The 17,968-nt window shown below is 46.3% G+C and overlaps 1 protein-coding gene across 8 annotated transcripts in view; it reads right to left on the reverse strand.

Annotated features, from left to right (window-relative positions):
* Positions 1-17,968, reverse strand: part of DOCK7 (dedicator of cytokinesis 7) — a 256,466-nt gene that overhangs the window by 43,713 nt on the left and 194,785 nt on the right. For 5 of the 8 annotated variants that reach the window (XM_060231922.1, XM_060231929.1, XM_060231928.1 and 2 more), the window contains 6 exons: positions 17,752-17,910; positions 17,281-17,381; positions 16,743-16,935; positions 5,977-6,120; positions 3,019-3,150; positions 1,636-1,650 (listed from right to left, as the gene is read on the reverse strand). In XM_060231922.1, the coding sequence (XP_060087905.1) occupies positions 1,636-1,650; positions 3,019-3,150; positions 5,977-6,120; positions 16,743-16,935; positions 17,281-17,381; positions 17,752-17,910 (744 nt within the window). The remainder of the gene's footprint in view (positions 1-1,635; positions 1,651-3,018; positions 3,151-5,976; positions 6,121-16,742; positions 16,936-17,280; positions 17,382-17,751; positions 17,911-17,968) is intronic. The other 3 variants (XM_060231930.1, XM_060231926.1, XM_060231925.1) reach the window with 1 other exon arrangement.

Genomic DNA, 17,968 nt, shown 5'->3' on the forward strand with positions numbered 1-17,968 from the left:
GAGTACCCATGCTGGTCTGCAGTATATCAACTAGATTCAAGTGCAGTAGCACCTTAGAGATCAACAAGATTTTCCGGAGATAAACGTTTGAGAGCCAAAGTTCCCTTTGTCATATAACTGTAACTATAATGCTACTATGGTATTTGACAAAGGGAGCTTTGACTCTCAAAGGTTTATACGCCAAAAATCTTGTTGATTTCTAAGGTGCTATTGGACTCAAATCTAACCGGGGGGGGGGGGGGGGTACCAGTAGTCAAAGGGGCTCAACTGTTCTGCACACTCAAGATGTGAACAAGTACAGCTGTTTTTATTTTTGTGCAGAAATTTGCATATCTGATAAGACAGCATTTTGAACAGCTAAACAAACTGCATAAAGATCTGCTTTGCATCCAACTCATCACAGCTAGACAAAGCTGGGCAAAAGCCCTTTGACTTCAAAGGCTTCATCAGCTAGCCTAGCCTTCATATTCTGTAATACTCTTATCCCAAACTTGTTATTAATCAGAGCAGACCTTTCTTAGGGTTACTATTCCACCCCCACCCCCTGGCTTGGTAGGGAAATGCAGATTGAAAAGCTGCACTCTGTTATGAATCTGTTAAAAGTAAAATATTCCTGCAGTAAAAAAATTGGTAGCCCTATTTTCCCTTAAATTGCTTGATACCTAAAATATATGAAGAGAGTTCAATGACTGGTATCCAGCAAAATGATTCAAGTGCAACTCTAGCAATTTAAAAAACAGTATGGGGTTTCTGAGGCAGGAACTGCTGAAGATGAAATGACTTTTTTAAAAAAGGATCTGAATCTCTACTGCAGTCAATGAAACTGGGCTACAAGCTCCACTGCTGCCATTCTTCAGCACTGCTCTTTTGCCATTACAGCAGAAAGGCTTGATGATACCTGTAAAACAGGGGGTGAGGGTATTGGTATTTTTATACTATGTATATGTGTACTGAATGTCTTTTGTTCACCTGTCCCTATGTTCACTATTGCTATGATGTGGCTTTATGTGATCAACTCTCTTCTGCTTTCTTTCGGGGTCAGCAATGGAATGAACTCAGTTTAAGACCCTTGCCCAAAATCCCCTTGTGTAATCTTCAGTAAGCAGAGAGATAGGTGTCTTTGCTTTGCTTCTATGAACTCCAGAACTTGAATGACTCTAGCAGCTTTCTGGTGATGAAACCAAGTTACCTAGTGTTTTCACTAGTAAAATATAGTTTTGTAAATGCCACAGTTATATTGCAATAAGAAAGAATCAACATCTTTTTAATGGGAATCTTTTTTTAAAACTTTTACGTATTAGAACTTAAATCGACCCCTGTGTTGGGGGTGAAAATGTGGTAGGAAGAGATGATATTGTTTGTCAATACTGATGAGAAATGGAATATAAAAACAAAGTAGTGATGGTAAAAAGTGGTTCATTCAACAAAGAACCTCATTAGTGTAATTCAGAGGCATTCATGCACGATCTAAGTTGTCTAAAATGAACAGTTTGGCCAATATTTCTTTGGTAAATTAATTCAGGTCAATAGCAGACAGCAACAGAAATGCCCACAGCTAGCACATGCGGGCTAAGCATTGGCAGGAGTCATCAGATCAATCTATTAGTGTTCTTTACTAACTAAAATATTACCTACCTCCCAGCCAGTACTCTGTGTAATAAAATGTAAAAAAAAGGGATGTCACAGAAACAAAATCAGTACTCTCTTCTCAAAGGCCAAAATATAACCATCAACACAGGATACTGTTGAAAGTGTCTCAAGGATTTTTAGCTGCTGTATGTTAAATTTGCCACTTAGTGTCAGAAGAAAAATGACACCATGCTAAAGCCCTCTTTCCTGCTACTAAGCACTTAAAACCAACTCTGAATTCTCAAATCCACTACAACTATTCCAGTACAGTCTGTATTTCAGGCAGCAAAATCTAGATTTACTGTGTGCAATTCTAAGCAGAGTAATACTTCAATAAAGTTAACTTCAATTAATTTAGAAAGGTGAAATAGCTTAGATAGCACCCAAAAGAAGAACTGAATGTTTGGGCCAATGGCCAAGCTATGCAACAAAATCCAGTTTTTAAGGAATAAAGTTCAGTGTTTACTTTGGAGGTGGGGAGGGACAGTTCCTACAGCATTAGCAGCTTCTAGTAGAATACAATTTATTTTTCACATGTGTTTGTGTTCTGCTTAAAATTTACATTTCTTGGTAAGTTGTCTGAAATAATATTTGATTGCATCAAACACATTCATTTAAATATATGACACTAAAAATACATGTGGGGTCTTTGTGTTTATTTTTGGGGGGATCTAAATAGAAATAAAACAATCTCTTCACTGCATCAGTGCACACTGAAGGTCTGCAGAGATGTCATATTCCTGATTCTTAGATTATGGGTGAAAAATCATGAGCAGGCAGGACCATCAGTTCTCACACCAGTTATGTAATGCAGGTTGCAGTCTCCACAAGCAGAGATCATGTGCACCACCACCAAAAGATTACTCGAGCAGCTCTAAATGCCTTAAAAGGAAGGCAAGCCTCCCTGAGGGTGCCAGCCAACATAATAATCTGAGGGAAAATACAGTAATTATTGTGGTACTTTCATATGCTATGCAGTTAGCCAGAGGAAGTCAAGGGGTGACCAGTTAATGGTTATCTTTCTCTAATGTTTCTGACTTTGCACAGCATAATACTGGGCTGAATTTAGTGACTAGCTTGTTTCAAGATCCCCTTTTACTAATTACTCCTCTAATGGAAGAAATATCAGAGGAAGATATTCTGTTGGAGGCAGACTTAGTGGAAAGGAGTGGTGGTTTACTGGATCCAGCTCAGCAGGAGGGAGTTCCTGGATTCAAGCTATTGTCCTGAGAGTCAGGATCCCTTACATAATGGTAGTTAAGTGATATGAAAAACTACTGTGACTAGGGGTCAGGGTACACGTAGGCATAACAAAGGCAGGGCAATTGTAAAAATGCTTTTTAAAATTTACTTGCTGCTGGAACTGCCAGTAGGAATCCAAACTATTACCTGATGAACTATCTTGCTGAATGCATCCTGAAGTTTACCATGAATTGCAGACAATTTCTTAGCATCTCTGTTAGCTTCATGAATTGGAATAAGGATTTTGTAAACCTCGTTGACTGCTTCATACATGCCAGCCTAAAAAAAAAATGCATGTCAGATTTTATGATTAATTTAAAAATACAGCAAGCATTCTGAGTACAGTATGTGATTAAAATGTTATGATAATAGCATTGAAAAATACTTGTTTGGGATACTTTTGTCATCAAGGTGGAATGAATACATGATACATGTGTTTTCTATCGAACCTATGAAGCTGCCTTATAGTGAATCAGTCTTTTGGTCCATCAAATTCAGTAGTGCCTACTCAGACTTGCCAGCAGCTCTGCAAGGTCTCAGGCACAGGGCTTTCACATTACCCTCTCTCTGAGCCTTTTAACTGGAGGTGCTGGGGACTGAACCTGGGACCTTCTGCATGCCAAGCAGATGCTCTACCACTGAGCCACTCCCTTCATTCAAAACAGCTTACACGCAGTCACATATGAAGCTCGCACAAATATATATTTTATCACATGTATGCAAGGCATTGAACTTTCAGTTCAAACATGATGGAAGTCATGTGCCCTATGCAGTTGCTGTTCTGGTGTGCCAACACTGCACATGTGTTTTTTTTCTTCCATCACATGGAATGAAATGAAATATTTTTAAATATTACAGAAGCTTTCACTAGCCTGGAGAGTTCCACAGATGTACAAAAGCAACAAGAAACATCTATGCAAATTTAGAATAAAACTGTGTGTAAAAGATCCACAGCTCAAAAAACATTTCATACTTTTATGTTCATTCTACATTGCAATTCCCTCCAAATTACTGACAACTGGGAAAAGACTAAAGGATCATTTGGTTGTATTTTGCCTCCTCCCAATTCCTCACCTTCTGGATTCTGTGGCACGAGCAAAATTCTATTGCTTGTACATTAACTAAGTCATTGTCATGACCCAGATGGGGGTGCCACCTGACGTGGCCACCCTTGAATTAGGTTCCCTTGAGAAAGCCCAGAGTCCCCTCCCAAGCCCTTCAGATCCCTGGCCAAGAAAATAGGCGTGTCGACCAGGCAGAGTAACAAAGAACAACAAAAAGGTTTATTTAAAACAGGAAATCAATAAAGGGTAAATGAACAGATAAGGTGCTTTAAATTAACTAGTAACGTGGGTGAAGGAAAATAAACACAAAGCCCCTAACATGACTAAACTTAACCGTCCTAGTCTGTTAGGCCCCAGGCTTTGGCCTGCTCACTCTCTCCCTCAGAGTGAGGGTCCTCCTCCTGAACAGCAGCCATCCTTCCTGCTTGACCTCTCAGGAGAATAAGAACAGTCTGTCTCTTGAGAGAGCTTTTAAACAGTTCTCCTCAGAGCCTACTTGGACGCTGATTGGCTGAAACCAGCACCAAGCATTCTGCGGATTGTAGGCTGTCTCTTTCTACTGAGACACAGGCTCCCTAGTCCCACTAGGCCTCTGTCTCAGCAGAGCACAGATGATGACAATCTAGGGTTGCCAAGTCCAATTCAAGAAATATCTGGGGACTTTGGGGGTGGAGCCAGGAGACATTAGGGATGGAGCCAAGATCAAGGCTGTGACAAGCATAATTGAACTCCAAAGGGAGTTCTGGCCATCACATTTAAAGGGACGGCACACCTTTTCAATTCCTTCCTTTCATAGGAAATAATGAAGGATAGGGGCACCTTTTGGGGGGCTCATAGAATTGGACCCCCTGGTCCAATCTTTTTGAAACTTGGGGAGTATTTTGGGGAGAAGCACTAGATGCTATACTGAAAATTTGGTGCCTCTACCCCCCAAAACAGCCCCCCCCAGAGCCCCAGATACCCGCAGATCAATTCTCCATGATTTTCTATGGGAATAAATCTCCATAGGGAATAATAGAGTTCCCAACAGACATTTCCCTTTCCTCCCCCTGCTTTCTGACGACCCTGAAGCAGGGGGAGGGTCTTCAAACTGGGGGATCCCCTGCCCCCACCTGGGGATTGGCAACCCTGTGACAGTCATGCCCCCTCCACAATTAAGGTATCGGGGTGCTACACAGAGGCAGGCCATGGCAAACCATCTTTCTTTGAAAACCCTATAATATGGTTGCCATAAGTCAGATGCAACTTGTCTGCACTTTACACACACACCCAGGCAACATTTCCCTCGGGCCTAGGCAATCCGAAATGGCTAGTCCTGCAAGATCTCAACACATTTAAACTATTTTGTGTTTTATTTAGTCTAATTTGGAGTTGAAGATGGGATAGTGGAGAGGCTGTGGGGCTGACAGAGTGTCAGGCAAAGGCTGTTGAGGCTAGGAGGGGATTTGTGAAGGAGAACTATGAAGAGATAATAGAAGCAGCTGATAATCAACAAGAGTGCAGGGATAAGGAAGGAAGTGGACCAAAGGCTATGGGAAGAGGAGAAAAGTGGCACCTGGAGCAAACAGGGAAGCAGAGGGAAGGGTGAGGAAACAGGAAACAATGATGGAAGGGAGGTGGAGACAGAGTAGTGAAGAGGACAGTGGAGGAATGGTATTTCCTTTCCCCTGCTTGTGTTTTCTAGTATGTAGAATAGGGTAGCCATGCAGTCCCAGGCAACCATCTGGACGGCTGTTAGCAGGAATGCTGGGGGCCAAGTGCTATTTTACCAAAGAGTTTCTGGCAATTCCAACAGCTATATCTCTTCTGAGTTTTCAACAGAAATGACATGGCGCTGCAGCCAGTGTCACAAGGGGGTAGCATTTTTCTCTTGCCATCTTTCTCTTGCCACAGCAGGGGGGCAATAAGAGTGGAGGGGAATCTCCTGCTCCCATGAAAGGGGGGGGGGGGTTGGCAGCCCTAATGCAGAACTATAAATCCACAAGGAATTTTTAAAATAAATTTAAATGAATACATAAACACAGGTATTAAACTCTTCTACCATTGAGAAGGAAGCTGCAGCTTGCTCCAGCAATCCAATCAGACCGGCTTCAGTAAAATACTTCCCAGAACAGATCCCTTCTTCATCTGGTGATACAACATCATCAGAAACCGCTGATTCTTCTAAAACATTTGAGGAGATGTTCTGAGGAAATCAAAAGTCAGATGTGATTTCCCCCCCACCATAAGCATTGTTAAAATCTGAGACAACTGAACATAATTTAAATATTCCTTTGCCTCTTTATGAAGCAAAGTTCTATGAAATGAAAGCTGATTTCATTTTGCTAAAATCTTCTTCTAATGATTTATACCAACATATGATACACTTTACTTTAGTGGGACAGCTCATGTAATTACAACCAGGCACAGGATAACGTGTTTTTCTAGAGTGGGACCCAGTGAAAATAAAATTATATTATGGTGGTCTCTAGATAAGTGAAAGCCTGGTAGAATAATTTGTTGTGATAGAATACAGTGTTGTAGCGAGACTGAATGTTCTCATACTACAACAGTACTTAGGGTCTACTAATACAATCTATAATCTAATAATGACATGTGGTCCCCATCTGCAAAATATCTAAATTTGTGGATCAGGGACTCACAGGCACTCAGTAGATAGTTCTGCAAACCTGAGGGACTCCCAAGGTTTGCAGAAAAATCTGAAAACTTTTAAATCCTCCCCAAAACACATTCTTTGTCTGCATATGCAGGAACAATATACTTACCACCCCTCCTCTGGAAGCAGCTGCAACAATGGAGTTGATTTATTTTATTTTATTTTTATTTTGTTAGATTTATATCCAACCCTCAATGTAATGGGCTCAGTGATGGGAGCTGCAGCAGGCCAAGCAATAGAGGCTGGATGCTGTGCCAGGCTCACTGTAGCTTCACCAAGTTTGCCAGCACTGGAGGTGATGGAGGATAGGAGATGTGATGGGTCCAGCAGCAGAGACCAGAGCTGTGCTGGGCTTGCTGTGAGCAGAGGCAGTGGTGGCAGCTAGGGGTGTGCATTCGGTTCGGCTGAACCGAATAAGCCGCCGAATCACCACTGATTCGGCTGTATATGGAATCGGGGGCGATTATGCAGCAGCCGAATACGACTCACCATATACTTCCAAATAGACATTCGGAAGTATACGGAATTCAATGCAAAAGGCGGGAAAGGGGCTTCTGCAGCCTCAGGGGAGATGCTTGCTTCCTTTCCCGCCTTTGGTAGCCTTTTCCCGCCTCTCCCATAGCCTCCCTGGGATCAGGGAGGGGGGGAGGGGGAAGAGGAGCCCCAGCAGCCAATCCAAAGCATGCATTTGCAAAATGCATTGCAAATGCATGCTTTGCAGGGCTGTTGTGTAGCTGATGTCCCAGCCATCAGCAACATTGTTGTTCTTTTGATCTTTTGCTTACTTGGGTATCCAAGTAAGCACTGTTGTCTGGCCAATCAGAGAGCAGTGCTATTTTTTGAAACTGCTCTCTGTAGGGCCAGAGAACCTTTTAAAGAAGTCTGCCTGGTTGGACTCCCATTCCATTGCTGCTGTGTGTTGGTGTGAGAGATTGTGCTGCTGCTGGCTAGCCCATGGCTTCACCTGCTGCCTGCTGCTCTCTCACTCAGCCTTACCAGACTTCCCTGGAGTAGAGAAGACAAGGTAAGACAGTCTTGGGGTTCTTGTTTTTATTTTAATTGGTGAAAGGACTTTTTAAGACTCAGATTAGAGTCCCTTTACTTATCCAGATTTGGGTGGTGGTGGGGTAGCTTATTTGGGGTTAGGGGTTTCTGCTTGGGGAGGGGGCCTGGGGTGGGGTTTTTTTGCCAATTTGCCCATATCTTAATTTAGTGAGAGGACTTTTAAAAGTGCAGTGTCCTTTTACTTCTCCTGATTTGGGTGGCTTGGATTTCTTAGGCTTAGGGTAAAGGGGTTTTTTTTGGGGGGGGGGAGGGGTTGCCAAAGTTCCTGTATTGTTAAAAGTTAAGTTTTTTACTGTTTTAAAAGTATTCTGTGTTTGATTTGTTGTTGCTGTGTTGTGCTGTTGTGCTTTTCTCTTCTGGTTCTTCAGGGGGGTGCTGTTTGGCCTAAATTTCATTGTTTAAGAGGCCACTTTTGTCCCCCTTTTCCTGGTTCTGGTTTTAGGGGGGGGGTGTTGTTGACTGATTTGGCCTGAGGTTTCTTATTGGTGAAAAGGCCACTTTTTTAACAGTTGAGTTGCTTGGCCTTTTCTGATTGTGCTGGTTTTGTTTTGATTTTTTTAAATTACCTCTGGTTGGTGTGGGGATTGGCGAGGGTGTGTGTGGGCTGTGTGGGCTGCGTCACTTTCATGTTTTTATAGAGTGATTTTTGGAGTCTGAGTGTGCTCTCGGTTTGGCTAGGGCCACTAAATAGGCTGCCCCACTAATAAGGGTGTTTTTAGGGATTGTGTTTTTTGAAATTTTTTAAAAAATTAATCCAGTTTAGGGCTTTATCTTCTTTCAAAATTCAACTAGGCCAGATAGGGGTGATTTAAAAAGATTTTAGGTTTCTCATAAAAGGCAGCGTGACTACTAGGCCACATCAGACTCCCTTTTAAAAAGACTAGGGTTGCAGCAGTGCATCTTGCTTTCAGCCACTGAAAGCCGGTACATTTTTAGATTTCCATAGGGTAAACCACAGCTTCTCTCAAGTTATAGGGGACACCTGATTTCTAGTTTGCAAGGAAATCAGGTTTAGGAGAAGTTTAACTAGGAGGATATAACAAGGATTGCCTTCATCTCAAGGTAGCCTTTTAAAAACTGTAGCCAGGTAGAGGCAGGGTCACCTAGTCTCCTAAACTGTACCAGACTACTACTACCCCAACTCAAAGAGGGACAGGTTAGGGACCAAAAAAACAAACAAACAAACAAGTTTTGGTGGGAGGGTTCTTAAAAAGAAGTCAGGGCACCTGTTGGTTCAGGGTACAGTGCAGTGAGTTAGGTTTGTAAAAAAACCCACTTTCAGTTCAGGTTGTGTGAGACTGGCCAAGGGTGACATGAGTGACAGGCAACAGAAGAGGGGCCCTGGGGGCAAGGCCAACGAGAAGACTAGAGGGGTGGAGGGGAGGGGGGGAGGGCCCAGGTCTCCCCCCCACCTGTGTGTGGGGCCACTCCACAGCCGCCTACCAGCATTCCAACCTCTGGCCGGAGTGTGATGAAGAAGGCCCCCCCAGCAGAGGTGCCATTAGGTGCTGGCACTGCGTAGGGGTCTGCTGCTCGGGCAGTCTCTCCTCCAGCTGATGTCGCTCGGCCTCAGCAGCCGGAGGAGGGGCAGCAAGAGCAGCCCTCCTTGGAGATGAGCTTTGGGAACAGTTTTCTGTCCAAAATGATCACCCCAAGGAGGGTGCAGTGTCGTGCAGGAGCTGGAGAAGAAGCTGTTTGAGGAGGACCAGCCCCCTTCTTCGGTTCTTTCGGGCACCAGCAGTCCTTCAGGGGATGTCCAGGAGGGGAGGCTGCATGGAGTGGAGGGGGAAGAGATGGAGACAGACGTGGTGCCTCCATCTTCGCCCACTTCCCCCCAGTGGCCAGCCCCTCCTGCCACCCCGAGACACAATGTGTCTGCCCCAAGCACCTCAAAGGAGGTGGCTCTGGACACCCAAGCTGCCAGTCAGTTTGGGCATCCGTTCACCTCCAAAGTATGGAAGCATTTCCAAGTTATGGAAGATCCACGCTATGCGCAGTGCAAGCTGTGCAGGGCCGGGATCAGTCGTGGGCAGGACCCTGCCCACCTGTCTACGGAGGGGATGCGGAATCATTTGCGGAAGCACCACCCGGGGGTGCTTCTTAAGGGGGAGAGGCAGGCTGGTGCTGTGTTGCCAAAGCGGCCAACAACACCACCCAGCCAGAAGGTCCGTCCCATCGCGACTACCTCCACTCTCCAGGAGCGTTCCGTGAGAGAACAGGGACGCCAGGCATCTCTGCCTGAGATGTTGGTAGGGTTGGCACCTCTGTGCCAAGAGGGGGAATCAGGCACGGCAGGAGGGTGATCGCCTGGAACCTTGCCAGGTCGATCGCCCATGGGCTTCCATTTTCAGTGGTCGAGAATCCTGGGGTGCTAGGGTTGCTCGAGTACCTGGCGCCCTGGTACAAAGTTCCTGCTAGAACCACCCTTAGCAGGACCATTGTGCCAGTAGTTTTCAGGGCGACCAGATCTGTGGTGAAAGAGCATTTGCCCCGTGCTGCCGGGGGGACTGTTCAATTCACCTCAGATATCTGGAGCTCCCAACATACGTTCGAGGGGTATCTCTCCATGACTGCACATTGGTGGCAACCCAGCTGCAGGGTGGGGGCGGCCGTAGCAACAGGCAGGGTCAGGGTTGCAGGGCCGGCTATCGCTGGGCCTTGCTGCATGCCGAAGCAGTCGACGAGCCGCACACAGCAGACACTCTCAGAGCCATCCTCTCACAAAAGTTAGATGGCTGGGTAGGCAGGGACGTCGCCCCGGGCTTCGTGGTGACTGATGGTGGCTCCAACATCAAGGTGGCTGTCCAGCGTCAGGGCCTAAGATGCCTTCCTTGCGTGGCCCACCTTCTCCACATCGTGGTTAAGGACGTATTGGGACAGACAAAAAACCAGGATCGTCTGTATCTAGCCGCGACCCATGAGTACCAACTTCTGCTCCAGAAATGTCGGCACATCACGGGTCACTTCTCACGCAGCAATACGGACTCATATCGGATGCGTGAGAAACAGACACTAACAGGTGTGCCAGGGCACCGCCTGATCGGTGACGTCAGCACATGCTGGAACTCCACCTGTGCCATGCTGGAGCGCATGGTGGAGCAGAAAGCAGCCCTGGATGCCTTTGTCTCTGAGACGAGGGTCTTTCAGGATAAGAACTGTCTCACCCAAGAGGATTGGGTGGTCATTTCTCAGACTGTGGAGGTTCTTGGGCCCTTCAAGACCTACACAGAAATGCTCTCGTCTGACACGGCGAGCATCGCACTGGTCGTCCCCATGGTCCAGATGGCCCGTGAGGACCTGGCCTCGTTTCTAGTGCTAGCTCAAGGCCGTGCAGACGTTCTTCCAGTGGTGCGCGCCCTGGTTGTTAGGCTGCAGGAACGGCTTGAGACCCACTTTCAGACTTTCACCCAGGATAAGGTCTACATGATGGCGACCATGTTAGACCCGTGCCTTAAGGGCACAGCCGCCGAGCGGGCCAACAAGCTCGATCACTGGCGAGACGAGCTCTCCCAGAAGGTCGAGCGTTCCAGAGTCAGTGCGGGCCCACTGCCGATAGTTGAGGAGGAGTGGGGTGGAAGCAGCTCATCTGCCACTTCCACTGCTGTTGTTCATCCCCAACCTCCGCAGCTAGGCAGTGTTTCCCATCAGACTCACGCCATGAAGAGTGCTGAGGTGACACTCATCGGGCGGGTTGTTGGCCCCTCTAGGAGCGGTAGGGCACCGAGAGCGAAGACGGGTGCTGCGATGGTGAGGGACTATCTTTTTGAGCCCCTCGAGCCACAGGAAGCGCCTCCTTTGGACTACTGGGTCACGAAGGAGGAGGTCTGGCTGGCCCTCTCCTCCATGGCCAATGTGTTCCTCTCATGCCCACCGACAAGCGTGCAGAGCCAGCGCGTCTTTTCGCATATGGGCGACATTGTCTGCCCACATCACAATTGCCTGCAACCCTGGAAAGTTGAACAGTTGGTTTTCCTGAAGGTCAACTTGCCTCTGTTCGGCTCCCCGAACATAGACTATGAGAGTGAATGAAGTGAGCACCTACTTGTGCCTGCATCCTCTCTTGGCCCGCGCTTGGAAGGTGGTTGTAAAATGCTCTCCCACTAAACATAGACTAGAGTCCAAAGACAGCCCAAAAACTCACTCACAAATTGATTGGCAGTGCACCCCTCCATCCCTCATCCATCCCCAAACCAAAAGTGAATGCTGGTTTAAAATCTGAAAAGCAATCCAAATTTCCCCATCCACACATGCCTAATAATACTGAAAGGGCCATTGCAGCCCTCAACTGTAACTGACAGCAGTCACAGGCCCAGCCAGGATAACCCAGTTTTTTTTTTCAGGGGCAGGAGGAAGAAAGAGGGAGGTGCCAGTGATGATGACAGGCAGCCAGCAGCCATACCAATGCTGAGGTCCCTCTAATGGGACAGTGATAGCTGGTGTGTTGCTGCTGAGCTGAGAGAGAAGGAATGGTTCCCTTCCTCTCACAATCTGAGGGCCTCCCAGTGATCTTCCTCATTTGGGGTGCAACTCTGGCTTGCCTCCTTGTGGTACACCCTGGGTAACGCAAAAGAGCCTGGACCAGCCAACCATCCATCACTCAAGGTAAGTCTAAATGCTTCTTGCTTTGTGTCAGACACAGAATGATGTGGAGCTAGGTGTGGTCCACCGCTTCTCTTGTTTGAGAGTTGTGTTGTTTGGGGCAGGGCTGGAGAGCTGGCATCTGTAGATTGTGTGTTCTGTGGCAGGGAAGCTGGCATCTGGATGAGAGACCCAGAACCAGCATGCTTGTGCTTGGACAGCTCGCCTCGCGTTGTTTGGGGCAGGGCTGGAGAGCTGGCATCTGTAGATTGTGTGTTCTGAGGCAGAGAAGCTGGCATCTGGGTGAGAGACCCAGAACCAGCATGCTTGTGCTTGGCCAGCCCTCACCACGTTGTTTGGGGAAGGGCTGGAGAGCTGGCATCTGTAGATTGTGTGTTCTGTGGCAGGGAAGCTGGCATCTGGGTGAGAGACCCAGAACCAGCATGCTTTTTGTGCTTGGCCAGCTCTCCCCACGTTGTTTGGGGCAGGGCTGGAGAGGTGGCATCTGAAGATTGTGTGTTCTATGGCAGGGAAGCTGGCATCTGGGTGAGAGACCCAGAACCAGCATGCTTGTTGTGCTTGGCCAGCTCTCCTCACGTTCTTTGGAGCAGGGCTGGAGAGCTGGCATCTGTAGATTGTGTGTTCTGTGGCAGGGAAGCTGGCACCTGGGTGAGAGATGCAGAGCCAGCATGCTTCTTGTGGTTGGCCAGCTCTCCCCGTGTTGTTTGGGGCAGGGCTGGAGAGCTGGCATCTGGGTTTGCTGCAGCCTTGAGCAGATTATGTTTTGTGTGGCAGTGATGTTGGCAACTGGGTTTATATTGGTTCCAGGCCTGCACTGCAGGGTTCATAGAGTAGATAGAGGGATGTGGTGCATTTGGGTCCTATAGAGATTCTGTGGTGTGAAGTTAGGTTTGGTTTGGGTGCCCCAGGAATTGGACCCTCTGGTCCAATTTTTTTTTTTGGCCTTGTGGGTTTTGTGTGGGATAGTGCCCTGAAGCTGCACAGCAGTTTGGGGGGCTCTCCTCAAAACCTCCTGTTCCCCAGAGCCACTTTTCCCACGACAATTACAGTGAGGAAGTGGCTCTAATTGTTTTTTTTCTCACCATTGGGAGCAGTGTTCCTTTTGGGGTGCCCACAGATGGATGCAGTCTTTTTGGGCCCGAGGGCTTTCATGCTGGGGAATCCCCTGAAGCTGCCCTGCAGATTTGGGGCCTCTCCCTCAAACCCCTCTCTGGCCAGAGCTACTTTCCCCACAGCAACTGTAGTGGAGGAAGTGGCTAATTGGGCTTTCCCCATCATTGTTGGCAATGGTCCTTTCGGGGAGCCCAAAGACAGGGACCCCCTGGCCCAATCTTTTTGGGACTTGGGGATTTTGTAGGGGAGAGTCCCCTGCAGTTTTTGGGGCTCTCCCTCAAACCCCTTGCCCCCCCAGTAGCCCCTATGTTGCCATTGATTTCAATGGCCCATAGGGTATAATGGTGGAATAGGGGCACCCTCTTTGGGTGGCCCTGGAATGGGATCCCCTCGCCCAATCTTTTGGGGACTTGGGGGGTTTGTAGAGGAGTTTCCCCTGCAAATTTGGGGGCTCTCCCTCAAACCCCCTCCCCTCCAGGCGGCTTCAAATATACCCTATTTGCCATTGATTTCAATGGCCCATAGGGTATAATGGGGTCGTATATTAGGAAATAGCCGTGCATCTACCGTATATGCGGCTATTCCGAATACGGTATTCAGTAGTATACGGGATTCCGCATTTTTTTCCTCCGTATACTTCCGAATCGGTGTAATTCTGAAATTTTTTTTTTGCACATCCCTAGTGGCATCTGGACTATGGTGGGCTTGCTGGCAATGTAGACCACCAGGGGTGGAAAGATATGGCAGCCCAGCAGCAGAGGCTGGATGCCATGCCAGGTTCACTGCAAAGAGCTTGAACCATGTTGGGCTTGTTGGCACTAGAAGCAACTGGGGGGAAGCAGAAGATGTGGCGGGTCTGGCAGCAGGACAATGCTGGATTTGCAAGGAACAGAAGCAGTGGGAGGACTCAAAGCTGTGTCAGGCTTGCCAGCAGCAGAGACAATGGGGATGGAGCTGGGGTGGGATCCCTAAAAGCAGCAGATAGTGGGGAGAGAAGTCATGGCTAAGAGGAAGAAGGGATCCCCCTCCCAAATAGGTTACAACCTGTGTTCACTATCAGTATTATATTATTCTAGGAGTAAGGCCTGTTGTGAAGAAAAATACAATGGGCTCTAGAAGGAGGCTCTGGGTGAGTGCATCCCACCCTTGCTGTCTTCCCACCCATCCAAGTGAAGGCATTCACTCCCACCCCACCTCAAGGGAAACTGATATCTGCCATCTGGAGAGTACCGGTAGTTGTAATTCTGAGTGATCTCCAGTCCTCACTTGAAGATTGGCAACAGGGGTCCCCCAAAAGGAAATGGCACTGTACCTGTCTGAGGTCTCACCCCTCCTCAAACCCCACCCTCTCCAGGTATTTCCTAACCTGGAGTTGGTAACCCTATCTCCTTCCCTTTATCTGTCCCTCTGACTTCAGCTTTCCATCTCCTTCTTCCTCCCTGCAGCCTCTACCTAGGAAAAGGACAGAGGACAGAATTTCTCCACGGGAGGGGGGGGGGACTTACATCATTCTATTCTCCCCCCTTTGCTCTGAAAAACAACCCTATGAGGCAGGTTAGGCTGGAAGTCTGTGACTGGTCCAAAATCACCCAGTCATCTTCCACAGCACGAACCTGGGTCTGGCAGACCCCACCCTGAAGCCGTAACTTGTATGCCCTCCTCAAACTTCACCACAGAATCTTCCAGGGATTTCTCACGAACCTGGAAAGGTATCACTAAAGGCCTCTGGGTGATTGCCCCCCCACCCTTGCTGTCTTCCCATCCAATCAAATGAAGGCATTCACTTCCTCCCACACACACCTCAAAGGAAGCTGATCTCTACCATCTGGACACCAGGAAATAGATCTCTCTCCCCATCCTGGAGAAAATAACTGATTTGGAGGGTGGACTGTATGGGCATTATATTCCCCGGAGGCCTCTCTCTTTCCTGATAAAAGCAGCCTGGGCTGCCTAGCAACAGCCTCTGGCTAGCACTTCCCAGGGGGCAGCCATAGGCTCTAAGGAAACATTCCCAGTGGGATCTGGCCTCCCTGGCTATTTCTGTGGCCCTTGAAGGCTGTGTGTGCTGGGAGGCCTTTTGTGAGGCTGCAGTAGCTCTGCAGCCCTTTCTGAGGCCGGTTGATAAAGAGAACACAGGGAAGACTTGGAGATGTGGCTGTCTCTGAGGTAAGACTGCTTTTGGCAGTGTGTTGAACATTCCTGGGCCTGCAGTAGGCGGAAGCAGGAGAGTCAGCCTATGGCAGGCTAGGTGACCGACATGTGATGGGCCAATAGTGTGTTCCTGCAGTAACTGCCAGAACTTTTACTGACATAATCAGCTTTGCTGGCTAGCAACAGCCACTCAGGCAGGAGAGAGGAGTGGACTCAATCGATGGCACGCAAGAACTCTTGATTGATCTTTTGACAGGCCAAAGGCTGATAACCCACAGTCCCACCAAGCCCCAACCAATCAGGATGGTCAGATTTGCCACCATGACAGAAGAATTATTATTATAATTCCCAAGGTCCACTCATCTGAAAGTTCTCACATGCCATATTTCCTGTTAGAACTAGTTCTACAATTTTCTTGCACTTCTGGCAATGGATTTTAAGTGGACCCCACACATGTTGTGAAGAGTTGGGACCAAGCTCTGCTGCTGATGCCATGGCAACAGGGCACATATTCTGACAGCTAAATTTGCTGCAGCATGGGACTCTCTGCACTGTAGCTGGAATGAGCACAGCAGAATGCTCAGTGGAAAAGTCACAAGACTCCACTGTTTGTTAACAACTGTAACACTGGCACCTTTTGGCAATACTGAGACACTGAGTAGTTGTTTGGGTTAAGTGCAGGTGCTACCCTTGGTCTTACCAGCATTTAATCAAATAAATCAAATCAGAGTAACTACCAACACATTTTTTTTGACTATACAATAATTTAAAATGTGGGAGGTCCTGTCCTAAATATATTGCTGTATGTTATTATTTAATGAAAAGATAGATTAATAAACAAAGATACTGTCATTTAATGTAGACATTTTAACATTTACATCACCTATCTATAAAATATTTCTTTTGAAGAGAACACTGTGCTAAAACCCCATCAACTACAAGCAATCTGAGGTTACCCTACCCTGAAAGTTTGTTATGAATAAAATTACAAACTAATTTGTATACTACTGGAATCAATAAAAGAAATAACTCTCAGTTAACGTGCTTGAAATGTATTGTTCCTATGCCCCAACTGAAGCAATATCTTTCATAAATTAAATAGCAGTTCTTGCAGATGGCTCTCCTAATATGGATGACTTTATGGTTCTTGGAAGCTTACACTGAAGCTTTATAGAAAGGCCAAACAAAATCCGTTACTCTGTTTGATAAATAAAAAGTACTACCTGAAATGTAACACATCCAACAGGAAGATATTTTCGATCCTCAAGCATGCTTAAGTATTCAGCAACAAGAGCAGCAGAGTGGACTAAACATTGAGCAGATTCTGCATGGTTGCTCCTTTCCGAGTGCTTTCCAGCCATGTTCTGCAGCCAGGTGAGTCGGAGATCGGGAGAATTCTGGTAACCCTTTGCAATTCTAGTTTAAAAAAGAATAAAGAATACAAAAGAGTAGGAGTCCAGTAGCACCTTAAAGATTAAAAAATTGGGATAGAGTATGAGTTTCATGAATCACTGATTACTTCTTCAGACATTTTCAGATCCCTGTATCTGAAGAAGTGAGCAGTGACTCAAGAAAGCTCATACCTTGCCACAAATATTATCTGTCTTTAAGGTGCTATTGGACTCTCACTCTTTTCTGCTGCTACAGACAAACATGGCTCCCCATCTGGATCTATCTCCAAAGAAGAAGGAAGTCTCACATCAATACATGTTTAATTTCTTACACTTTCCCTGAAGGTAGCAAGTTAAATAAAACCCCAACCTGTACATCAAGTCAATCAGCATCTCTGGATCTTCCTGATGTTCTTTCATTTTAACTGTATCAGACAGGATCATATGGAGATTGAAAACAAGATCCTGGACCTGAAATGTAGTGCAAAACAAGCATTTGTCAATTATTTTGCATTTCTCTAGTAAAAATCCAAATGAGAATAATCTTTTTATCATGTCCTTTGCAAATGAAGTCCACCAAGCAAGATAAGCATTTGTCAATTTGTTTTCTATATTCATTCAGAAAAGTTTGATTATATTATTTGACTGGATGAATTGCTTTTTAAGAAGTCTGACTTATTTTTTCAAACTGAAAATTATTCCAATATTATAAATCACTAGTCTCATAATGATCACAAAAGCAGGAAAAAGAACACTAATTTTTATGCCATAATTTTTATGCCAAACAGTCATAATTTTAATAATTTCATAATTTTCCATAATAGACAGAATTCTTCCTAACCTGATCAGGAAATGTTGTCTCTCTTAATTCAAGATCCTCTTCAGAATAGGTCAAAATAGTCTTCAGAGAACGCCTCAGAAATTCCTCATTAAAATTCTGAGATGTTCCCACTAGGGATGACAGTGACATGGTCACTTGCATTTTCACTCTGGCAAAGTTCTGAAACAGAAGATTGGAGGCAATGCTGCCATCATTTTAGAATTGTTCTTTACAAAAC

The sequence above is a fragment of the Heteronotia binoei genome, chromosome 2 (genome assembly GCF_032191835.1).
Source record: "Heteronotia binoei isolate CCM8104 ecotype False Entrance Well chromosome 2, APGP_CSIRO_Hbin_v1, whole genome shotgun sequence".
In the NCBI taxonomy this organism is placed as follows: Eukaryota; Metazoa; Chordata; class Lepidosauria; order Squamata; family Gekkonidae; genus Heteronotia; species Heteronotia binoei.